The 26,807-nt window shown below is 37.9% G+C and overlaps 1 protein-coding gene across 2 annotated transcripts in view; it reads right to left on the bottom strand.

The window, feature by feature from the left end:
• Positions 1-16,855, bottom strand: part of NXPE3 (neurexophilin and PC-esterase domain family member 3) — a 57,997-nt gene extending 41,142 nt beyond the window's left edge. The window contains exons 1-4 of one of the 2 annotated variants that reach the window (XM_007493537.3): positions 16,161-16,855; positions 11,500-11,632; positions 9,928-10,135; positions 4,840-5,125 (exon numbers count right to left, since the gene is read on the bottom strand). In XM_007493537.3, coding sequence (XP_007493599.2) covers positions 4,840-4,932 — 93 coding nt within the window. In that variant the 5' untranslated portion in view covers positions 4,933-5,125; positions 9,928-10,135; positions 11,500-11,632; positions 16,161-16,855. The remainder of the gene's footprint in view (positions 1-4,839; positions 5,126-9,927; positions 10,136-11,499; positions 11,633-16,160) is intronic. The other variant, XM_001370005.4, reaches the window with a different exon arrangement.
• Between the last annotated feature and the right edge of the window lie 9,952 nt (positions 16,856-26,807).

The following is a 26,807-nucleotide window of genomic DNA, read 5'->3' as shown; positions in this document are numbered from 1 at the left end:
AGCTATTCCCCAACTGATAAATGGGCAAGGGACTGGAATAGATAATTTTCAGTTAAAGAAATCAAAACCATTAATAAGCACATGAAAAAGTGTTCTAAATCTCTTATAATCAGAGAGATGCAAATCAAAACAACTCTAAGGTATCACCTCACACCCAGCAGATTGGCTAACATGCCAGCAAAGGGAAGGAATGAATGCTGGAGGGGATGTGGCAAAGTCAGGACATTAATGCATTGCTGGTGGAGTTGTGAATTCATCCAATCATACTGGAAAGCAATTTGAAACTATGCCCAAAGGGCGATAAAAGACTGTCTGCCCTTTGATCCAGCCATAGCACTGCTGGGTCTGTACCCCAAAGAGATAATAAGGAAAAAGACATGTACAAAAATATTCATAGCCGCATTCTTTGTGGTGGCAAAAAAATTGGAAAATGAGGGGATGCCCTTCAATTGGGGAATGGCTGAACAAAGTGTGGTGTCTGATGGTGATGGAATACTATTGTGCTCAAAGGAATAATGAACTGGAGGAATTCCACGGGGACTGGAACAACCTCCAGGAATTGATACAGAGTGAGAGGAGCAGAACCAGGAAAACATTGTACACAGAGACTGATACACTGTGGTACAATCTAATGTAATGGACTTCTCTACTAGCAGCAATGTAATGATCCAGGACAAATCAGAGGGATCTACAAGAAAGAACACTATCCACATTCAGAGGAAAAACTGTGGGAGTAGAAACACCAAAGAAAAACAACTGCTTGATCACATGGGTCGAGGGGGATGTGATTGTGGATACAGACTCTAAAGGAACATCCTAGTGCAAATAATAATAATATGGAAATAAGTCTTGATCAATGACACATATTAAACCCAGTGGAATTGCACATCAGATATGGGAGGGAGTGGGGGAGGAGGGGAAAACATGAGTCTTATAACCATGGAAAAAATATTCTAAATCATCTAATTAAATAAATTAAAAAATAAAATAAAACAAAGAAGAGACATAAAAGTGAATAAAAGCTACACCTAAAGAATTAAAGGAACAAATTAAATCTACCACCCAAAACACAAGAGAAAATAAGGAATTGGATACAGTTCAGCAATCCTGAAAACAATATGATAAAGGAAATTACCAGTTTAAAGCCACAGCAGAACATACAGTAACATCCAGGAAAACAATTAAAATAAAGATAAGCTGTTGTTATTTTGAGAGGCAGCTAATGTACTGAGTGCCAGGACTGAAGTTAAAAAGGCTCATTTTCATGAATTTACTTTCCCATAATTTTCATGAAGTTACTTTCCCATAATTAGTCAATGTTAAAATGGACAATAGAAGTCAAATTCATATTTAACATATTTCTCACCCGCCTCTTCACATTTCTTCTGAAATTTATTTACAGCTGGGCCTAAATGACTGCATTTTTACTTTTTAGAAGTCACTTTGGGATTTGTAAATTTCCATATTGAAAAAAAACAAATTAGGGAGGTTGTTTTTGTGATGTTTCTATTTGTTTTGTCTGGAGTTTTTTGTTTTTTGTTTAACACTCCATTCTTGCTTCACCCATAAAATAGGGGTAATAATGCTTATCCATGTCTTTTGTAAGTTGATTGGCTAGTAGGAAAAATGCTTTATAAACACTAAAGTTTACAGAATGGAGGGACAGCATATATCAATGAGATCATGGATCTGTCAAAATGTAAATATTGACAATTATAAGCAATTTGTATTAGTTTTCTCAAGTGACCTTCACAATAATGCTATGAGATATTCTGGGGGGGCTGCTGAGGGGCACAGTTGATAGAATGTCAGGCCTAGAGTCAGGAAGACTTATTCCTGAATAAAGATCTGGTCTCCGACACTTACTAGCTTTATGACACTAGACAACTCGCTTAAACCTTTTTGCCTCAATTTCCTCATCCATAAAATGAGTCCGAGAAGGAAATGACAAGCTAATGCAGTACCTTTGCCAAAAAACAAAACAAAACAAACAAAATCACCAAAACCCAAATGGGGTCATGAAGAATAGAACACAACTGAAAAGCAAATGAACAACAATAATATTATTTTTTTTTTAACAGATAAAGTAACTGAGATTTAGAAGCTGAAGCAATTTATCCAAGACCACATACATTGCTTATTCTAAGTGCAGTGCTTTTCCCTCTCTAGCACTGGAATTCTGGTGGCCCACTCTGGAACTGAAACCAATAAGAATGATAAATATGCTCTAAGTCAGTGGGGCCACACTTAAAAAGAAACAGGGACCATTAAACCACACCTAAGGATTATGAAGCCTGTATATTGATCTGGAAAACCACACATGTTTCTATATTTATTTTTTCATTAATAAAACAACATATAATCAGATAGGAATTACATTATAATCTGGTTCAAGTCTCACTCAAGAGTATCATAGGTTGTGTGAGGCTAGCAGGCTGCATGTTTGACATCTCTGTTCGAAGAGTCAAGTGGTAATAGTGAGAGACAATGAACAGAGAAATAGGACACCACTTTAATTTGATTAGAGAGGCTTGCAGACTGTAATAATAATAATAATCACTTTTATAGCAATTTAAGACTTGCAAAGCACTTGACTCATTTGAGTTAAAAATACAACTATTATTATCCCCATTTTACAGATGAGAAAATTGAAGTATAGAGGGATTCATCCAAGATAAAAATGTTAGAAAGTGTATGAGGCAGAACCGAAACCTAAGTCTTCCTCACTCTAAGTCCAATACTTTAACAATCTCATTACTGAGGTTGAAAATATGGAAGCATATAGCCCTACAGCCATCAATTATAAAATATTAAGAAATTTATTATTTTTGTTAATAATAGTAGCTAAGACTTACATAGCACCTGCTACATGCCACGCAGTGGAGTAAATACATACAATTATCTCGTTTAATCCTCGTAACAACTTTCCTTAAAATATTAAAAAATGTATTACTATCATAATTGAGGAAACAGGCAAACACACATTAAGTGAGGTCACACCGTGTTCATCTGAGGCCAGCTGCAGCAGTTTTAGTATAGAGTTTTCCATCTCACTTGAATCAGAGACATAATCTATTGTTCTTGAAGGAAGACAAGCAGTTCCAGGGAAGGATAATTCCTTGACACTAAGAATTTGAATTGACCAAATAAAGACTAGAAATACTTTGGTTAATTCAATAAGGAAAAGTACCTCTTTCTTCACCTTTGACTAAACTGAAAGGAGAGTGATTAAATAAGGAATGATTGGTTTCTGGAAGATATTTTCTCCAAGGATGCACTCTGAATATATATTGCTACTGTTCTGCCTAGCGATTTTTTATTCAGTTAAAACTATGTACCTTTTTTTCACTTTGCTTTGGAATGTTTTGTTGTGGTTGTTGTTGCTTTGTTTTCTTAGGATCACTATAAATGAGTTGAAATTGCTGAAGGGGAAGAGAATTCCAGTTAACAGCAAACTCTGCTCTTCGGAATTCCTCTCCAAACAGAATCGACTGAATGTTAATAACCTGCTCTCTGACCGATATTGGCTAACTAACATGCAGAGCACAGATGTTGGTTGGTTTTGTTTTTTTTACAGTGGCTACTATCTTCCAGAAAAGGAGAAGCAATGAGAAAAGAACCATACTAAAGAACTAGAACTGGGTAAGAACAGCTGAAATTGAAACTATTTTTCTGTCAAAGAATTCAGGCACTATTAAGGTATACCTGATGACATGGCTACACTCTGCTTATATCCAAATGTAAGCACAACAAATCTCCTGAAAAACAAAATAAAATCCTACAAAGAAGATAATGGGCTTTATCACAAGCCAACCTTTAAGCAAAAAGTTTGGAATTAAATAGAAGGAAACAATCAGTTCCAACCCTACCAAGAAAAGTTCCTTGATCAATGCTCTAACTCCACCAACTGGGGAAAACTTTCTGTCACTCTTGGAATTTCTATAGCCCTCACTTATCACACTACCATTTCACTTTTACAGAATGTTGATACGGTAATTATTTGGACTACTTTCAGTGTTGCTATGTCCCTCTAACCTCTGTATGCATCACTGTACAAATCAATTTTGTGTATAAGGAACCCCTTTCTCCCAGGGTTGTAAACTTTCTGCTTGTCCAAACCAGCCCATTAGCTTAGCTGGCACACTCCAAACAGAGAGATTTTGATTGGTTCCTGAGATGCAGTAGACCAGCACACAGGTAAAGGAAATGATGTGGAGAAAAAGAACTATAAAAATGAGACCAGGGAGGAGGAGGGGGCTCTTGGGAGATCTTTGGCTAGGGGTCTTTCTGTGATCCGGTGTTGGTGGCTCAGGGTGGAAGACACTCTCATGGGCTGGTAAGATTAGGGTGATAGGCTAGGAAATATCTTTTTTATTTCCTTCCCTCCTTATTTCTTTCTTAGACCATATTTATATTAAAATTATTCTATTAAAAACTACTATCATCCTCGTGACTTAAGGGTTAACGATTTTATAAACAGCAAACACAATAATCTTTTAAAAACTAATATTATATTTCCAGACACATTTGTAAATATTACATTTAGCATATTACATTTAATATAATATTAATTTTTAATATTACAATTTTGTCAGTCTTGGGTCCCAAATACCTACCGACCCAAGAATCATATGACACAGAACACCTAACACAGTACTAAATGAAGAGAGGTGCCTAAGAACACCTCTGCTGATATGATAAAAATAAATCCTGAGGAAAAAAATGCAGCCAAAGTAAGTTCTCATTCTCCCTTACCTCTCTATCCCTGCCCACCCAATCCACAGTCTATATCCCAAGAGCCCTTCTATCTCTGTTCTGGTGGAATGAAATGGAACTCACCTCTAATTGACTAACATTGAGGACTAGAAGCACAATGGTCAATGCTGCCAGGAGACAGCAGAAAAACCATGGTTTGCAGAAATTCGTCCACATTGTCTATTTGTGTCTCCATCAGTCATGGTGGATACCATGCTGCCTTTGCTCCACAGAGGTTAAAGTCATAGTTACTGGGGATTACAAATGAACTTCCAGGTAATGTTGCTTCTCTCTGTTAGCACATTTAGAGTTCCTTGTATTAAAGGGGAAATATAGTAGTTTTAAATGGTAAATTTCATTCAAAGAGCTCCTAAAGGAGAAATGAAAAAGAAAGATCAATAGAAGATTAAAGTTGAGGCAATACTAACAATATTACCTTATATTTGCCTATTGCTATCCCAAATATCATCCTATCTGATCTTTACATTCCTGTAAGGAAGGCAGCACAGGTGGATGGGAAGTGAAGATACCAATTGAATATATTCAATAGACACAGAAATTGGAGAAATGATGGCTTTTCTGTAGTTACAGAGCTATTAAATCATGAACATTTCACAGAGAAATATATATACACATAGCAAACAGGTAAAATGAAAACTTGGGTAAATGCCAATGTTAAAGATTCACATTATAAATAAGCAAAAGTTGATTTCACACAGAATGATGAGTCATGAAAGTTAAAATAGACAAGCATTAAGAGACAGCCTGAGGGGGCATCTGGGTGGCTCAGTGGATTGAGAGTCTGGCCCAGAGATGGGAGGTCCTAGGTCCAAATCTGACCTCAGACACTTCCTAGCTGTATGACCCTGGGCAAGTCATTTAATCCCCATTGCCTAGCTCTTACCACTCTTCTGTCTTGGAGCCAATACACAATATTGACTCCAAGATGGAAGGTAAGGGTTTAAAGAGAGAGAGAGAGAGAGAGAGAGAGAGAGAGCCTGAATGTAGATCTAAATAGCTCAAATATTAAGAAATTAGAGATAGTAAGTAGCCATGGGCACTTAGCAATTTTATGGTCCTCTGAGAGTGCAGGCAGCTAGATGGTGAAGTGGATATTAAAGGTAGTCTCAAATACCAGCTGTGTGAATTTTTCTGCCTCAGTTTCTTCAATAGTAACATGGAGATAGTAACAGTACTTAACTTCAAGGGTTCTTGTAAGGTTCAAATGACATATATGTAAAGCATTTAGTACTAAAAATGTTTCTGTTTCCTCCTTCTCCCTCTACAAAACCATTAGAATAATCTATTGAGGGGATTCTTCATTAAAGTATAATAAGAAAATAGGCAAGCTGTAGCAAAAAAAAATCTCTAATAAACATCTTTTCTGGATGTAAAAAAAATCCAATCACATCACTGGCTAAAATTTGATGAGAATATAAATTTCTCTGTGATTTTTTTCATTATTGGCTAAGTAGGTCTTTGATTAGGTAAAGCAAAATTCAGTTTTAAAGGCTCTTCTACAAAAAAATGTGTTAATTATATAATATTTCTTGAAAGATACAACAGAGCTAACTTTGATGACTCATTAGTAACTACTGAAGCATAAAGCAAGGCTACACATGCTTGTTATTATCACTGAGGATGTCCAGCACAGACTCCAAAAGGAAGACTGATTCTCCAGAGATAATGAAAATCCTGACACAAGATCATCTTAGGGGATGACACTGTGGTGATTGCCTCAAGACCTAATAAATTATAATCTTCTTAATGATATCAACAATCACTCAAAAGAATTTAACCTAATTTCCACAGGAAAAATCAAGTGAAATGAATAATGCCTATTATCCATACATTGATGTTGCAAATCTCCCTTCAGCCCTCATAGTAGCAAGGTAATCCTTTTATACTTCCCTAATTGATTTAATATTCAGTATAGAATTAGATAAGGAATTCAGGATAGAATTCAATATGGAATCTAGTATCCCACTCACCATTGAGGCTTTTCCAAACCTTTCTATCCCTCTTCAAATCTTCCATTGTTCTCCCTCCTTCTACTCTCTCACCTCAAAACCTTGATGAATATTTCACTAAAAAATCTGAAGCCTTTCATTTCACATCTCTTAGACGCTATCTCTGCTTTCCTATGTGTTTCACATGGAGAGGTGGCCCTTCTTCCTTGACAAAGCTAACTCCTCTACTTGCAGAGGTAATTCCATTCCATCCATCTTCTCCAGTAGAATTGTTTCCTCCACATAGCCCACTCTCCCATTAATCTTAAGGCTGCAAACATGCCCATATCTCCCACATCCTCACAAAAGTCTTCATTTGACCTATTTACCCTTTCTACTTTTTACCCTATATCTCTCTTTTTCATGGCTAACCTCCTTAAGCAGGACTTCTACAATGGTGCTTCTTCCAATCCAGCCACTCCTTAATTCTTGGAAATGTGGCTTCTAACCTCATCATTCAAATGAAACAATTCTTTTCAAAAGTTACCAGTGATCTCTTAGTTGCCATACTAATGAACTTTTCCAAATCCTTTTCCCTATTCACCCACAGGCTCTGACACTATTGAACCTTCTCTTCTCTCAGATACACTTTTCTCCAGATTTTTGTGGCACAGATTTCTCCTAGCTCTCTTACCCATCTGATCACCACTTAATCTCTTTTGTTGCATCATCTAATTCATACCCACTAACAGTGAGTGACTATTATCCAGACTATGATATATACATTGATTGAATGTACATTTGATGAAGGTTCTGCACTAGGCTCTCTTCTATCTAAATATTATATGCAGGTGATTTTTAGATCTATGTCTCCAGCCCTAACCTCTCTCCTGGCATCCAATCTCATGTCTCCAATGGCCAAATGGACATCTTGAACTGGATGTCCTATAGACACCTTAAACTCAATATGCCCAAAATTGAACTCATTATCTTTCCTCTCAAACCCTTCTCTCCTTGTAACTTTTCTATTAGTGTTGAGGTTCCAACAATCCTCATAGTCACCAAGATTTGCAACCTAGGTACCATTCTCAACTCTTCACTCTCTTTTCTTATAACCAATCTATTGCTAAGACTTGTCAATTCTACCTTCCAAATAACTTCTACATATACTATAGTGGGAATAAGTATGTTAACATAGAATGAGCAACTCCATTTTAAGCTCCCATTTTGTGACTGAATAATTGTTATGTAAGTTGATTTTCTATAATAAAATGAGGATAAGGACTCGAATAATATAGTTTTATGATGACAAATGGCATTTAAGTGGGATAATTTGATAATCTTTCCTGAAAATTTGATAAACTACTAATGCTGTATACACTTCTTTTGGTAAATAATTACTAATGATATATGGGTGTCATAAATATGACAAACAAGTAATGAAATGGATATCCCCCAAATCTGGGTAACAACTACCGTGTATCCCTCAAATTTTGTAAATGATTATGAATATGCATCTACTACATGTGATAAGTAATGGATAAATATTTAATTAAGATATTAGGAAACTAAAGTTCTGATTGCTAGTTTCTTGTCATTTTAAGTTTAAGTAACTAGCCACTTATTACAACCTGGAAGTAGCCTGTAAACACCATTAGCCAGAACCATTAAAACCCACCAGAGGTCCCAGGGATAAGTCAGTTTTGGGGCCTACAATAGGACAGGCTCCTGTATTCCCCAGGCTCAGAAGTCTGAGCATCCCTCTATTCACTTGAAAACAGTGCTAAAGATGAAAATTTTCCACCTTCTTGAGAGACACACAGCCAATGGCTAAGCAGACAAGAAATATTTTTAAGTGACATTTTCAGAATCAAGTTGGTAGTTTCTTCCTAGAAGAGTTGATACTATATGTTGTTGAATGGTCAATAGAGTTTGATTGTATGCACTAAGGAATGTAAATCTTATTAGTGTGCTTCCATCCCAAATAAGCATACCTAATTGTAAATTGGTTTTACCAATGAATTCGGCTAGTCTCCTTTTCTCTTCTGACACTGCCATCACTCTAACACAAGTCCTGATCGCCTTATCCCTGGACTATTACAATAGTCTTCTCCCTACCCCAAGTCTTTCCCTGCTCTGTTCCATCTTCCACTCAGTTATCAAAGTGATTTTCCTAAAGAATAGGTCTGTCCACCCCACTCTACCCCATTCACAAAACCCCACTGGCTCCCTATTCTCTCCAAAATTAAATATAAAATCCTCTGACTTTTAAAGCCTTTCATGAACTAATTCCTTTCTATTTTTCCAGTCTTTTAGATCACTCTCCCTTCCACATACTCTTTGATACAGTAACAGCCAACCCTCTTACTGTTCCTCACAGAAAACATTCCATCTCCAGATGTGAGACATTTTCTCCAGTTGTCTCCTATGCCTTGTATTCTCTTCCCCTTCATCTTCACCTTCTAACTTCCCTGGTTTCCTTCAAGCCTCAACTAAAGTCTTAACCTTCTGGAAGAAGCCTTTTCCAATCCATTTTAATGCTGATATCTTTCCTATTAGGTCGTGTCCAATTTATTTTTTTTTATTTATACATATATAGAGACAGACAGATGTGGGGGGGGGCAAAGGGGGAGGAGAAGAGAGAGACAGAGACAGAGAGTGTGTATGTATTTTGTTTGCATGTTGTCTCCTCCATTATAATGTGAGCTCCTTGAGGACAGAGACTGCTTTTGCCTTTCTTTGTATCTCCAGCATTTAGCATAGTACCTGGCACATAGGAGGAGGTTAAATGGTTTCTGACTTGCCCTTATTTGACTTTAGACAACTCATTCAGTAGATCCATCCATAACTATGCCTTGTACAAGCCCCCTGGACCTAGAATTGTATGAGAGGGAAAGGTAGAGGAGATTCTTTTTTTTGGTATAGGGAACTGCCAGTAAGGAAAATCCATCTACCAAGGAAAACTGGCACGTGCTCTAATTTATAGTCTTAGAGTGCTCCTTGGGGGAACTGAATGGTTGATTGACTTTCCAGGATTACACAATCAACAGTGGATCTTGAATGGATGTCTTCTTGACTCTTAGACCATTCTCTATGCGCCACATGATATTTCCTCTCTGTATTACATTTGGAAAACTGTAGAGAACACAAAGGGTTAAATCCTCCTTTGCTATGTTCCCCTCCCCTCTAGCATTCTTGAGTAAGGTCAGGGAAGAGGTACAACCTCAAAGAAGAGCACATATGAGATAAAGAGGCTGAGGTATCCAAGGTCTTTGTTCCAGATGTCCATCTGTTTGTTGCCAGAGGAAAATAACAGTTCTCAGAATCATAAGAAGATAACACTTCCCAGAATCCATTTTTTGTGTTTGATTTCTCAATCTAGGTAGGTTTGAGTTCTCATGGGCCAAAACCATATCTTGGCAGCTGTAGTGCTGGGTGGAGAAATAGGAGGATTAAAACATGCAATGCTGAATTTCCTCTGTTTCCTCAACGGAACCCCTATCTCAATACTCCACCCACTAGTCAAAAACTGAAAAGCTCCTTCACTGATCCCAAGATTTTCCCCAAATGAAAACCTTTTTTTAAATACCATAATTTCTGCCGTGATATTTAGATGGGTGTGAATCAAGGAAACTATAATCTTGGAAGAATCAAAATTGTGGATCAGTAAAGGTCAGTAAAGAGGCATATGATTAGTACAGTATATTATCAATGATAAATGACATGTAACTAGTAGCACAAAAGATATCACAGAGATGTACAACTAGAAAAAGGTGTTGGTCAGGGGCAGCTGGGTAGTTCAGTGGATTGAGAGCCAGGCCTAGAGATGGGAGGTCCTGGGTTCAAATCTGACTGCAGTCACATCCCAACTGTGTGACCCTGGGCAAGTCACTTAACCCCCAATGCCTAGCCCTTACCACTCTTCTGCCTGGGAACCAATAAAAAGTATTGATTCCAAGATGAAAGATAAGGGTTTAAAAAAAAGAAAGAAAAGGGTGTTAGTGGATCATGTAGCAATATAAGAAATAAGAGATTATCTGAATGTTGAACTGATAAGTTCATATAACTGAAATAATGTTAAGAATCCTAGACAGAGGTACCCATGTTGCAGGGAACCCCTCCTAGAGGATTTATGGTATGACTTGGAAAAATGTTGCATAGAATAAATCCTAATGAGCTATACTATTGAAAGGTTTATCCAAATCAATGAGCTCATAATTCCACTGAACTATTAAAATATAAAATCACATTCAATTTTTAGCATACCACATCATTATTGATTTCATATTGCTGATTTACTAAAAACTCATCAAAACTTTTTAAAGCAAAAAAACCCATTTTCTCTCATATATTTGTTACTGGTTTTTTTAAACTAAGTGTAAGCTTTTATATTTCAATCAATCCACAGGCATTTTTAAGCACTTATTATGGGGTAGGCTCTGTAAACACAAACACAAAGAATGAAACAGTCTTTAGTCTCAAGGAGGTAAAGCAACAAACATTTATTAAGGACTTACTATGTGCCAGGCACCATGCTAAGAAGCACTGAAGATACAAATAGAAAGAAAGAAAGATAGCCTACAAAGAGCTTACATTCTAATGAGGGGAAACACACACACACACACACACACACACACACACACACACACACACACACAGATGAAAAAGGAATGAGTAGGCACCTGCTCAGGGACCTGATATTGAACTCCTAAAAGTTAAAGGCATAGCTAGGAAGGGTATAAAAATTGGCTGGCCTGTGCCCCTCCCCAAAATGGAGGCCCTAGGAGGAACTCACCAATGGGAGAAGGGGGTTGGTGTGGTAGACAGATGTTCAAGGGTGAGAAGGCCTCAAGGAAAGGATGGATGTTCCAGAGTGAAGAGGTCCCATGTTCTTCAGGAAGTTCCAAAGTGAGACAGCTGGAGGCAACCTGATGACAAAGTCCAGAGAACTTGTCATCATCATCATTACTTTTTTTTACCTTTTTATCTTTCTTTAAAATAATATGTTATTTTCCCCAATTTTAACATTCATTTTTAAGGAAATTTTGAATCCCAAATTCTCTCTCTTCCATCCCTCCCTCCTTCATGAGAAACTTAAGCAACCTGATATTAGATTTTATATGTGCAATCATGTAAAACATTTTTCTATATCAAGTCATTTTGTTGAAGAGATAGGAGGGAGAAGGAAGGAAGGAAGCAAGCAAGCAAGCAAGCAAGCAAAGAAGGAAGCAAGCAAGGAAGCAAAGAAGGAAGCAAGGAAGGAAGCAAGGAAGCAAAGAAGGAAGCAAGGAAGGAAGGAAGAAAAAAGGACATGTATGTTTTGGTCTGCATTCAGACTACAGTCCTTTCTCTGAAAGCTGATGGCATTTTTCATCGTGAGTTTCTGGAATTGTCTTGGATCACTATATTGTCATCATCATTACTAAACATCTTTTATGAAGCTCTCACATACATTCCAATTTTGCCAAAGCAGAGTTTTTGAGACAGTCATAATTGGGCTTCTCAAGGTTTTCTACATATAAAAAGTTGCTGGGGGCCATCAGTTCATGACACCTTGATAGAGTCACGTGTGGTAGCTGGGGAGACCACAGAGTGGTTCTTGGCAAGATGTGACTGCCCACTCTATCCCCCTTGCATGACCTCTTTCATCAATGCCCCTTATCTATGAATTGACATGATTATTATTCCCCCAGTCTCAAAAGAAATAATGCAAGAGCAAAACATCTGTACCCTAATTCCCTAAAACATCACCAAAAGATCAGACCCCTAAACCCAATCCCAAAAAGACTATCAGGAGTTAACTTTTACTTAGGTACATAATTCCCAACAAAACCACAGCTACAGGCCAAGCCCAAAACTTTCTCATGAAGCCAGCACACAAATCAATCATAGATAAATACAAGTACATCAAGCTTCAGTATGCCTCAGTGACTCAGGAACTCCCTAGAAGCCACCAGTCTAAATTTGAATTGTGTTCCCAGACCCCTCAGCCTCGATGATATGATTGTTGAATTGTCTTCTAAGAACTGCTGATTAATTATTCCATTTTATTAAAAGCAATACGTAATTTTCCTTGATTGTTTGTAAGTTCAAAACTTCTCACAGGGTAATGAGAAAATTAAGCCACCTGGGATGAAATCATTTATCTTATGTGCAACCTTTATTCTGTCTGTAATCACAATACAAAAATATAAAATGTTAATCAAGTGATTTGTCAAAAGTTAATGTATCACTTTTCCAATTATCTCTCTTTGATTTTGTGTATCTGCATGCCAAGAGAATGGGTATAAAAATAAAGATAGACATCGGGAAAGCGGAGCAGCTATCAAATGCAAAGCAATCCCATGGCTGTTATGATTAAGCTGTCTTCCGTTTGTTATTTTTGTTGACTGATCATTTGCCACCAGTTGGGATACCCTGGAGTGGACTTTGCCTGTGACAAAAAGTCTAATCACCAACACCACCCAACCGCCCCCCCCAACAATATACTAAATATCCAGAGAAAGATACAACATGACACCACACATGACTCTGGGGACCACATTCCCAAAGACTACACACAGGGAGAAAAAGAACTGCTCATCTCAGAGGTTTCCCCATTCCCTTCCAAAATCTTAGATCTGAAGTTGTTCTCAAAAAAACAACCAAAATTGTCAGAAAGCTTCACAATAGCAATTATTCTTTAATTATGGTCAGGAGACTTTCCTCTTCTTCCTTAAATTGACACACTACAATCTGCCCCAGAGCTTCCAAAGGAGATGACTCAATTCACTATTCCCATTTCAGTACTATGACTAGCCATGGTGCTAATCCCCTTATTCTAGGCTGCTACAAAAATTTAAATAACAATTTTGGTATCAACTATAATAATTATTCCTACCAATCTCTTACCATCTGAAAAGTTGCTGTGTGCCATTGATCTGTTTTTTAAGTTAATGATAAAACTGTTAAATGTAATGGGACCAAAGACAGGTCCTTGGAACTCCTGTACTAGATTTCCTTCCAGATGTTGCCTCTTTATGACAGCAGCTAGGTGGCATAGTGGAACAAGAGCCAGGCCCAGAGATGGGAGGTCCTGGGTTCAAATGTAGACTAAGATACTTCCTAGTTGTGTGTCCCTGACCAAGTCACTTAATCTCCATTGCTAAGCCCCTACCACTCTTCTGCTTTGGAATCAAAATACAGTATCGATTCTAAGATGGAAAGTAAAGGTTTAAAAAAAAAAAGTTGCCTCTTCAAGATGAGTGAACATCAGTGAGGTCACCCCTGAGTGGAGTCTTAAAATACTTCCTATCCCTGTAAAACTTTAAGGGAGGCAGGATAAGGTCCTTAATGGTATAGGAAGGGAAATCACTGGTCACCTGACCTATATGTGGCCCAGAAAGTACCCATACCTAAATATCCTCATCTACCATTTTGAGTCTTTACAAATGACTCTTAAAGATCTTTATGTAGCTCCTTGGTGAGCTTAATTTAGGTACATACTAAAGTCAGGAACCAATGACCTATGACAGTATTTATCTTTTCTTCTCTGTGTCTGGTTGCTATATTTTGGATCTGATTTGAAAGCATATTTTGTTAGGACTTTCCCTAAATGATGAGAAAGAGGAAATGAGAGATTATATTACCGGCTTGGACAAAACTGTAGGGAAATTATGCTGTTCCCTTTGAAACCATCCCTCTCAGATGGTTGCTTTGGATAATAGGATTTCAATCTGGATAAGTTGTTTAATGGAAAAAATATTAGACAACCTGGTTGGCCCAGAGAAGAAAACAAAAACCAATCAATAAAAATTACAGGTAAACAAATTTCTTTTTAAAAATCAAGGAAGGTCTCATAATCACATGGGCTGGCAAGAGAGTAGTGAGCTCCTTGTCAGTGAAGTATCCAAGCAAATAGAATATTATTGAAGAGATTTGTGTTTCAGGTAGAGGTTGTACCAGAGCAAGCAATCTTAACCTGGGCTTTGGGAACTCTCTTTTAAATATAGTCTGGTAACTGAATTTCAATATATTAGTTTCCTCTGAATTTTATGCATTTAAATCCATTATGAGAAGGGGTCCATAGGTTTTACCAAACTAGCAGAGGAGTCCATGACACACACACAAAATAAGAAATCCTGGACTAGAGAATATCTGAGATGCCTTCCAACCTTGAGGATTCATGATTCTTTGATTCTAAAAGAATACACCTAACAGCCAACCTAAAAATATTAAAAAATAATAGTAACAGGTATACTGAGGATATAGACTAAGTAAATTAAATAGGTACAATGTCATAATGATATCTGGGAACAGTCTGAAATGTAAGTCTCAATAACACTAGGTATTCAATTCTGCCTCTATTATATACAATATGCTGTAACTCATAGCAAATTACTTAAGTTACTCTCTTGACCTCAATTTCTTCTTTTTAAGAGGGGATAGAAGGATTAGTTGAAATGAAATGATTCCTATGGTTCCTCAAGTTCTAGAGCCTATCTTCGCATAGTACCTTGGGGAGGGGGGGGTGTAGGTATAACAATATAATACACTTCCACTTTCTGGAATAAGAGCAATTAAACTTGGGCAGGGTTCTAGGAGTCCTGGCTGGTTTTAGCAGCAAGTTTATCCTAATGTCTCAAGACAAAATGTAGTAGAGGCTGGTCCTACCAGTGTAGGTGTGGAAAGTGACAAAGGTGTGTCAAGGAAACTCCAAATCCATATCTTCTAGTAAGGCACAGTTCTCCCATACACACTCTTGCTCTCAGTCTCAGTCCCTCAAATACCTCTGACATCAACAGTATCTCTACAAACAATCTAACCCTGCTTCCTCCAAGGGACAATTCTGTTTTTAGAGAGAGAAAAAAGTGTGGGTAAGAGCAGGTGTGTTTGCCTTAGAGAAAACAGAGACAGAGGGGGGTCCCGCTGCCAAAGAAGAAAAGGGAGGGGGAGGAAACAATCTCAGGGGGTCCTAGCCAGCTGAGGTGCAGTCACAAAGTCCTGGCTTCCCAGAGGATGCTCTATATTTAGGCCTGCCTTCAATCCACAAACCCCTGCTCCCATCCCCTTCCTTTCTTCCAGCTGAGGAGATAAAGCCAGCACTTCAGCTCTCCTTTTCTCTAGACTGTACTACAATACCAAAGGAAACCACCCACGCCAGCCGCAGCTGGGGTGTCATCCAGGAGGCTAGACTCTAATCGTCAGCCCTCTTCCGCAGCCTGCCCGGCAGCAGCAGCAGCCGAAGTGGGCCCAGGGGGCTACTAAAGCCCCTAGCTCCGGGAAACCGAACCCAAAAGCAGAACTGAGAGGGAGGAGAAGGCAAACGCGAGTCTCTAACGGCCGCGAGGAGGCAGGCATACAAGGGCTGGAAACAGCACTGGAGAACTAAGGGAGTGTGCATATGGGGGTAACGTGGGGTGGGGAAGAGGCCGTGCATGCAAAGCTCTTCCGCTCCCTCGGAGACCCGCTACTCACCACCGAGAGCAGCTGCTGCAGACGCCGCTGCAGCAGGGGGGGGGCCCCAACTACCATACCTTCCGTAGCCGCTCACATAACTGCGGGAAAAGCTCAGGAGCCCCCAAACCAGCCGGGTTGGGGCCAGAGTCCACCTAGACCCTCCCCAGCTTCGGGCCTCCTTCTACTTCCCGGTACTCAGCTGATGTAACCCCAATACGTCTCTCTTCACCAAACTGCAGTCAAGCATTGGTCGGGTTCGGTAGAGGCGGAGCCCGGGACGATGACTGACAGTCGTGGATGGATCTGTGAGCCCAAGTCTGAGTAGCTTCGCTGCTGTTGATGCTGCTCCTGCTGCTGCTGCTGCTACCCGAGAACGTGAACATCTTGCCCTCCTCAGGGGACTTCCTTCACCAGCAACTCCCCACACCTACTAGATCTTCTGCCTCCTGCAGCTGCTGCTACCACACTGACTTTCCCCTAAACAGTAGTCTTCTATTTCCCTTTCTCTGGGCTCTCGGCCTGTGCCGATCATCACCCTCGGGAAACTTCAGGATGGGGTAGCCGACTAGCGCTTGACACGCGGGAAGGTCGTTATTTATTTGGGAAAGAAACACAACTCTTGGCTGTATGCGTCCCCCTAAGAACTAACAGCTTATTTATTTATTGCATGAAGTAGAATCTTAACTTCCCATCCACCTGCCTCCCCAAACAAGCACCCGGTAGAGCTCCAAGAGCAACTTTGAGGTCACTGTCTCACAAATAGGGAAACTGCATCTTCGTTTGATGTGAAGCCAGTGCTCTTCAGTAACTGTCTTCTTTTATCTTCACTTTTTTTTTTTGCTAATTTTTGCTTTATTTTGGTAAGGCTTAGATTACTTTTTGGCCAAATGTATCTAAATCTCTTTTTTAATCCTCAAGTAATTAAACATTCTAAATAAATCCTAAGAAACACTAATAAATATTTATTAATACTTTTAACTAGCACTCCAAAAACCAAAAATTTTTTGTCTTTAAATTATTATATAATATAATTTAAAACAAAACCTAACATTGAGAAACTTCTCCTGGACTCACAGAATCCTGGAAAATGCAGCCACTCCCTTTCTCTAAGGAGTCTCTCTGCTATGGAACCAGGTATGTTCAGTCCTAGGAAAGTTTGCTCTCAAAGAGAAGGGAGCTAGGTTCCCTTTTATCATACATTTCCATTGGTGCCCTGGGGACAACTTATTTAAGATTTAGATGTAGGCTCATATACTGCATTTCCCCAAATAGGAATGCAGAAATGTACTCAGTCTACACTATGAATCAGGTATGGGATCATTATATTATTACTGTACACAAAAGAAGTGCTGAACTTAAAAGACAAGTAACATGCATTAATAAAATGACAAAGCAAGATTCAATGAGTTGATTACTGTTATAATTGACTGAAAGGTTCATATCTAAACCTCATTAGGACAAAAAGGAGCTTTTACTACTGCCGATTAAGCATTTTAATATTATATTTTGACTGTTCAGTGTTCAAATAATTTTCAGTATCTCCTAGCCAGTCTTAGACTATATTCTCTTCTTGTCCATGGTCGTCTCTTCTGGAAAAGAAACTTTCCTTTCCATTACTCAGCTTCAGTCAATGGACTTCTAGACCTCTTGAATCCTCAAGATCACTTCCCAATCTAGACATATCTACCTCAAGAAGAATATTTGATCAGGGCAGCTAGATAGCTCAGTGAATTGAAAGACAGGTCTAAAGATGGGAAGTCCTGGGTTCAAATATGGCCTCAGACATTTCTTAGGTATGTGAGTCTGCACAAGTCACTTAACCCCTGTTGCCTAATCCTTACTGCTCTTCTGCCTTGGAACCAACACACAGCATTGACTCTAAGATGGAAGATAAGAATTTTGGAAAACGAAAACGAAGATTTGATCACGTACTCAGGAAAGAAAATTCATTTAGAAAAAGGCAACCAGGCCCAGACCCAAGTTCACCTAATTGAGTTGCTCCAAGTGAAAATAGCAGATTAAAGGCAAAGAACTCAACCCCTTCCTCCCACCCCCATCATAGGGAGTCTAGAGACAGAGCACACTACTTGTAGACTGTTTCTTACTTTTAACTGACACAGCATCCTATCCCTGCCACTGCCACTGGGCAGGGTGAAGTGGGAGCCAGGGAACTGCATCATGCCAAATCCTTTCAGTGCTAAATCACTACATAGCCAAAGTGGGTCCCAAAGCTTTAACTGTGGTCAACTAGAACCAAGAAGGTCTTTGAGCATGCTACATGGATTGCTTTTCATCACAAAAAGTCATAATATATTTGTTTATATATATTTGTTGTTGTTTAGTGTGGAAGAGAGAAATTATAAGGCATGCAAAAGGACAGAAGCAATAGCTAAGCGATGGCCTAACTGTCAATCAAAGGAAGATTCCATTTGGAATGTTACCAGGAAACAGTTGAAGGCAAGAGCCAACTGCTGATTGATTTCTGGGCTTCTTGGCTGATGGTGGTGACTTTGAAGGAAGAAGCTGGGTTTGTCTCTGGGACTTGGGATAAACAAGTTGAAGGTGACCTGGCCGATTTGAAGGCAGAAGAAGGACAATAATCCATATCTCTCTCTCTGACTTGCTCTGTTTCATGGTAGTGACTGAATTGCCATTTTCTCTCAATATTCTCCAATCTAAGGCTCACTGTAGATAATAGGGAAACCTCCAACCCTCTTACCTCCATTCTCTACCTTTTCTTGTCTTCCCCAATAAACCCCTTACTTGAGATAAAAAAAGATAAAGACTATATCATTTGAAACATCATAGCTCACTCGGAGTGACTTAGAAGGAGGCTGAAGAAGACGAAGGGAAGCTGAAGGGAAGCAAAGGGGAGGAAGGGAGACTGGAATAGGGAGGAAGGGAGGTATAGAGGGAGGAGGGTAGGCAAAAAGAAGATAACTGCCTGATATATTAGTTATCTAGTATCCATTAAATATACCCCCTCCAATATTACCTAATTATATCAATCATATCCTACTCTCCATGATACCATTTGGGGTTTTCTTGGCAAAGATACTGGGGTGGTTTACCATTTCCTTCTCCAGCTCATTTTACAGATTATAAAACTGAGGACAACAGTTAAATGACTTGCCCAACATCACACAAGTCATAAAAGTCTAAGGCCAGATTTGAACTTGAGACAAGTAGTCTTCTTGACATGAAGCCTAACTCTATCTCCTATGCCATCTAGCTCCCCCATATTTGCTCTTTCTTAGTCTTTTGTACTTAAGATACATATATCTTTAGAAGTATCAAGGTGCTTTATAACTGCTTCCTGCTGTAAAAACTAAACCAATAAGTTTAAGTGAACAGAACCAAGAGAGCAGTATACACCTTGACTACAATAACGTAAACAAAACCAACACTAAAACAAAGTCCATGACTGAATACAAGGACTAGTTTTGGTCTGGAGAAGACAAGAAAGCAAGTGCTTCCTTTTAGTAGAAACTAGAATATGGCATACATAGTCAACTTTGTCCCTTATTTTTGCTTACTCATTTTCTTTGTTAAATAGGAAAGCTCACTTGGAGAGTAGGGAGAACATCTAGAAATGACTAGTATAAAAACAAAAACATTAATAAAGCATATTTTAAGAAAAATGAATTTCAATAAATTTGTTAAAATATTAATTGATTTTATGAAGTCCAAGGAGCATATACAGTACAATAAGAATTTACTTACCAAAAGCAAATTTATTCTTCTCTTTCTGTTGTATTACCCAATAGCACCATTAATAGTGCTATACTGGGAGTACACAGACACAGACACACACACACACACACACACACACACAAATATTTATATATGTGTATATATATATATACATATATATATATTTCCTGATATTTCTTATTTTTGTATGACCTAAATTTCCCCCTGTATTGCTTCCTCTTTGCTTCCCCAAAGAACCATCCCAGGCAATGGAGAATTCTTAAAGAGAAAAAAAAGAGAAAGCAGAGAAAAATTATCAGAAAAACTAAGTAATACATTCCAAATATCTGAAAATAATATTCAATATTTCACATCTGTGAACCCTCTAACAAATAATTTGGAGAAGTGTCTTCTCAGAACTCTTTTTTGAGGTTATTTTTGTTTCCATAGTAGATTCTTAATCCATTCGTTGATTCATTACACAAAGATTTGTTAACAAATCAAAAGGATATTTTAGGAAAAGTAGAACTAAACTAAATGACTTGCTTTCTTTAAAATATTTTTTGGATCACATTTTGATATCTAAGTTGTCTTCTTCCTTCATTCCCAACCCTGTATTAGAGAATATCAACATTATATATGTGTGTGTGTGTGTATATATATATATATATATAACCATACAATAAATATTTCCATATGCTGGTTCTTTTTTCTGGAGGTAGACAGCATCTTTCTTCATAAGTCCTTAGTAATTGATTTAAATATTCATGGCACTCAGAATAGCTCAATCATTCACAGTTACTCTGCAAACAATAATATAATTATTATTGTATATAATGTTCTCCTAGTCCTGCTCATTTCACCCTGCATTATTCCATGCAAGTCTTTCCATTTTTTAAATCAACTTATTCATCATTTCTTATAGAACTGAAATATTCCATCATAATCAACTTATTCACCATTCCCCCCAGGTGATAGCCATCTCCTCGAGTTATAATTCTTTGCCACCACAAAAAAGAGCAGCTATAAATATTTATAATATTTATATATATATATATATATATATATATAAACATGTAGGTTCAGGGGCAGCTGAGTGGCTCACTGAATTGAGAGCCCAATCCAGAGATGGGTAGGTCCTCGGTTCAAATCTGACCTCAGATACTTCCTAGTTATGTGATCCTGGGCAAGTCACTTAACCCCCATTGTCTAGCCCTTACCACTCTTCCCATTCTGGGAACCAATACATAGTATTGATCTGAAAATGGAAGGTAAGGGTTTAAAAAAAAACACTTAGGTTCATTTCATTTTTCCTCCAAAAACTTTAGGAAACAGATCTAGTAGTGGTATTTCTGACTCAAAAAGGTGTGCCATTTTATAACACTTTGGGCATAATTCCAGATTGCTCTACAAAATAATGTATTAGTGGGGACAAACTAGGTGAGTTAGAGGGTTAAGAGCCAGGCCTAGAAATGGGAGGTCCTAGGTTCAAATTTAACCTCAAATAATTCCTACTTGTGTGACCCTGGACAAGTTACTTAATCCTCATATCCTAGCCCTTACCATTCTTCTCTCTTGGAACCAATCACAGTATTGATTCCATGATAGAAGGTAAGGGTTTTTTGTTGTTGTTGTTGTTGTTTTTAAGTATATCAGTGTCTCATTTTTTCCAAATCCTCTTCAACATTTGCCATTTTCCCAATGTAATATGTGTGAGATGATACCTCAATGTTCTTTTAACTTACATTTCTTTAATCAATAATGATTTAGAACCTTTTTTCATTATAACTATAGAGAGCTTTTGTTTCTTCTTCCAAGAAACTGTCGGTTCATATCCTTTGACCATTTATTGATTGAAGAATGACTCATATTCTTATAAATTTGACTCAGTTGTCTATATATTTGAGAGATAAGGCCTTTAACTGGAAAATGTCTACAAAAAATTTTCCCCAAATCTCTGCTTTCCTTCTAATCTTGGCTACATGAAGATTTTTTTGTTCAAAGTCTTCTTCATTTAATTAAACGTAATCAAAATGATCCATTTTAAATTCCACAAAATTCTCTCTCCTGTTTATTCATTCTCCTAGCCATAAATCTGATAGTTTATATGTATCATGTTTTTCTCATTTATGTATATCTCCCTTTACGTCTAGTTTGTGTATCCATTCTTGGTAAATGGTAGAAGATACTGGTCTATACTTCATTTCTGCCAAACTGCTTCTCATTTACCCCAGAGACAGAGGCTGGAGAGCTGCCCTAGGATGGCATGACAAGCCCTCCATACCAGAGATACTACCCCTCCCTGAGCACCCCATACACCCCAACCAAAAAAATAATGAACAGTATATATCTAAAACCATCAGCAAACATCATCTGCAATGGGGATAAACTAGAAGCCTTCCCAATAAGATCAGGAGTAAAACAAGGATGCCCATTATCACCTCTATTATTTAACATTGTACTAAAAACACTAGCAGTAGCAATTAGAGAAGAAAAAGAAATTGAAGATATTAAAATTGGCACTGAGGAGACCAAGCTATTACTCTTTGCGGATGATATGATGGTTTACTTAAGAAATCCTAAAGAATCAACCAAAAAGCTAGTCAAAATAATCAACAACTTTAGCAAAGTTGCAGGATACAAAATAAACCCGCATAAGTCATCAGCATTTCTATATATCTCTAACCCATTTCAGCATCAAGAATTAGAAAGAGAAATTCCATTTAAAATCACCCTAGACAATATAAAATACTTAGGAATCTATCTGCCGAGACAAACGCAGGAACTATATGAACACAACTACAAAACACTTTCCACACAGTTAAAACTAGATCTAAACAACTGGAAAAACATTGATTGCTCATGGGTGGGATGAGCTAACATAATAAAAATGACAATCCTACCCAAATTAATTTACTTATTTAGTGCCATACCCATTGAACTACCAAAAAACTTCTTCACTGAATTAGAAAAAAACATAACTAAGTTCATTTGGAAGAACAAAAGATCAAGAATATCCAGGGAAATCATGGAAAAAAAAATGCAAAGGAAGGAGGACTTGCAGTCCCAGATCTCAAACTATACTATAAAGCAGTGGTTATCAAAACAATTTGGTACTGGCTAAGAGACAGAAAGGAGGATCAGTGGATTAGACTTGGCGTAAATGATCTCAGCATGACAGTTTATGACAAACCCAAAGACCCCAGCTTTTGGGACAAAAATCAATTATTTGATAAAAACTGCTGGGAAAATTGGAAACAGTGTAGGAGAGATTAGGCTTGGATCAACACCTCACACCCTACACCAAGATAAATTCAGAATGGGTGAATGACTTGAACATAAAGAAGGAAACTATAAGTAAATTAGGTGAACACCGAATAGTATACACATCCGATCTTTGGGAAGGGAAAAATTTTTAAACCAAGCTAGACTTAGAAAGAGTTACAAAATGTAAATTAAATAATTTTGACTACATCAAATTAAAAAGTTTTTGTATAAACAAAACCAATGTAACTAAAATCAGAAGGGAAACAACAAGTTGGGAAACAATCTTCATAAAAACTTCTGACAAAGGTTTAATTACTCAAATTTACAAAGAGCTAAATCAATTGTACAAAAAATCAAGCCATTCTCCAATTGATAAATGGGCAAGGGACATGAACAGGTAGTTCTCAGCCAAAGAAATCAAAACTATTAATAAGCACATGAAAAAGTGTTCTACATCTCTTATAACCAGAGAGATGCAAATCAAAACAACTCTGAGGTATCACCTTGTAAAGATTAAAATTTAGGGGAGACTGAGGCAGGTAGAAATTAGTTTCTCTCTGCAAGGAATATTATATTTTTTAGAGGTTTGTTAAGGATTAAGGATTAAATAAAATACAGGATAAGGAACATGTGCCTAGGCTAGAGGCCTAGACAAAATAACCTCACATCATGGAAGAGACGCCTCTGCTCCAAAACGGAAGTCCAAAAAGAGCCCCAAAAACCTTTGCCACCAGCTTAAATCCTTCCTCGATCTTGGCCCACCTCAGAATTCCTGTGAGATTACAAAGCATTTTGGGGAGGTGGAGCAAAGGCTTGTGGGGATTGTAGTCCTGTATCCGAGTCTATTTTTTACATTCCCCCATTTTATCCTCTGGGAAGAAGTCCTTCCCCAAAGGATCATAAAAACATAATCAATTTAAAGATTACAATAATTTGAGGATAAGAAAAAAAAAGAACAAAACCAATAATTACTGGACGCATTGACAGAAAGCCAGTTGGGGGAAGTCCCCTTTGGCATAAAAGTTTACATACAGATAAATGTTCATTAACCACACCCAAAGTTCATTTTTGTGCACTTGTGGTCTGGAGGCTTCTTCATGGTGGCTTCTCCAATAGTTCAGTTCTGGATTCAGAGAGGTAGTATCTTCTTTACCTAAAATTCTTCTCAAAAGGAATTTAAACTTTGCAATTTAAATAATGATTTTTTTTTTTACATTTCCCCCGTTAAGAGGGTGATTGACAAATACAGAATCACTTAAGGATGCATGGCTAAGGTATGAGTTATATGAATCAATTGGCAAGAGAAATTAAAAGATATCAGAAAAATCAAAAAGAAAAGAAAAAAATTTCTGAATGAAAATATAGACTATCAAAGTCTTATGTGTAAAAATTCCAAATAAAAGAAAAATAAATCTATAACAGGTCCTTGAATCAGGGCCCAATTAAAATGATCCAAGCAATGATGCATTTACCCAGTCAGTAGCCAGGACTACAGAAAGGTACCACACTATGAGAGGCAGAAAAGGGGACCAGATTATAGGAGCCAAGGTTTCGGGGATACTCGTCTGTGAGTATCTTCAGAGTGAGTGTGGACACAAGGAAAGCCTATGTCTTAACACATGTTAAACATAGTAACCTTGAGTCTTCACACTAGGTTCAAGACCTTTGTATTGGCCTAGAAGTGCATCAATCCATCCTGGATTGGCCTTTCTTTGGCTCTGTGCAATGGCTCTTGTGTGTATATCTTGTCCTGGAATCAGACAGAATCATTAAGCAAAGTCCCATAATTTATTTAAATAATTAGTGGCATCATTTTTATAGTCACAAGCTTGTTGGGCATGCTCTGACAAATGTATTTCAAACTTATAGTACTGAAAAGTCAAAAAGTTAAAGAAAATCTTAATATTGGTGACATGTGCTTGAAATATAAAAAGGAGAGAAAAAATTAAATAAAAAACAAATAGTATATTGCACATGCAAGAAAAACATAATAATAAAAGAGCTTTAAAAATTCAAAAATATAGCTTATAATCATTGACACTCTGTGTCAGTTAAGAAAATATAAAATGCAAGGTTTTCTCACCAAAAATGAGATCCATTTCCTCTTAATATCACAGTGATCAGTATCGAAATCCCCAAAATTCTCAATACCCCAATTAATTACAATAGCAAACAAACACACTGGCATTTTAAACCTATGAATTGATGGATATTTGTCACAAGTTTTACAATCATAGCAAATCTTTCAACCTTGGTATTTAAACATATTTTTTAAAACAAAGTAAAACTTATCTTGGGTTTAGAACATAATCAAGAAATCTATATATCATTCTAGTGCAAGTAAAGTAGTGAGCTGAAGAATATAAATAAAGGTTGCTCCTTTTGGAGGCTTTTTAGGAGTACAAATGCCCTGAGATTAACTGCCCAACTTCCATTCACATGTGGGAAGGTTGGGGTTTATAAAATGCATTTCATTTCAGCTACTAGAATGGGCCTTACCTCGTGGTAGGGACAGGCAAAAATAACAAGAGATTGTTTAAAAAAAAATTCCAAAAATCATATTTAAAAAACCCTTAAAATCATTTGAGGTATTTAGCACATTAAAATTTTCCAAGGTTGTTATACAATTATAACCAGTCCTGACGTCCATCTATGTGATAATTTACAAAGTCAAAATAGAAAGGCTGTATTTTTTTTCATATGGGTTTAATTACAATAATATTTGTTCAGCACAGTTATAGGGGAAAAACAACAGAATTTCAAAACTCAGTACATTCAAAATAAATTCAATCAACCTTTAGTGTAAGAGAATATTGAATCCAGTAATATATGAACTTAAAATCACAAAATTATATCTTAAACAAAACAATAAGGAAAATGCAATACAGAGATTTTTTTTATAAACCATTGGAGTCTGAAATGCCTTAGAACCTCCAGTCTAAGTTCCTTGGGTTCTTATCCATTTAAATGTCTATTGTCCGCAGGCAGAGTAGTTAGGGCTAAGCAATGGGGATTAAGGGACCCATCCAGGGCCCCACAGCTGGGAAGTATCTGAGGCCAGATTTTAACTCAGGACCGCATGTCTTTTGGCCTGGCTATCAGTTTGCTGAGCCACCCATTTGCCTCCCCAAAGTTGAAGTTGAATCTTTGGGCTGAATCTTCTCCCTGACCGGCAGGTGAAGTCAATGCTATTACCAGAAGAGTCAAAAGGTATCCTTTTAAACAGCCCATTGCTATTAAGGTTCCTGCTTGAAAAAGCTGTTTCTTCTCTCTCTCCCTTTTTCTCTCTCCCCTGCTCTGATACCTCCTGTGGTCAATACCCCTGTCCACTCGGAGGCTTAGCCTAAGGGAAAATTACCCTGTTCTCCTTTCCCTCTCGTCTCTCCCCTCAGCCCATGTGGCCAATACAGTTACCAGCTGCTCACAATGAGTCCTGAGCGATCTGCTCCAAGGATCTGGGTGATGAGCCGGCTGGGGTCATGCTCCTGAGTCTGGGACTGGAGTGATGAGCCGTCTGGGTCAGAGGCCAGATGGGCGAGAGACAGACCGCCGGGGTGGGTAGGGCCGGGAGCCCGAACGCAGACAAGCAGGGCCAGAAGCTCGGGCACCAGGTGAGAGGCCAGGAGCAGAAGCAGGAGCTGGAGAGGGCCACAGGCAGGAGCTGATCAAGATGGTTTTCTAAAGAGCATCTTGGAGAAACGTGGC

The sequence above is a fragment of the Monodelphis domestica genome, chromosome 4, assembly GCF_027887165.1.
Source record: "Monodelphis domestica isolate mMonDom1 chromosome 4, mMonDom1.pri, whole genome shotgun sequence".
NCBI lineage: Eukaryota > Metazoa > Chordata > Mammalia > Didelphimorphia > Didelphidae > Monodelphis > Monodelphis domestica.
The sequence above is the reverse complement of the archived record's forward strand: the minus strand, read 5'-3'. Positions and strand labels throughout refer to the sequence as shown.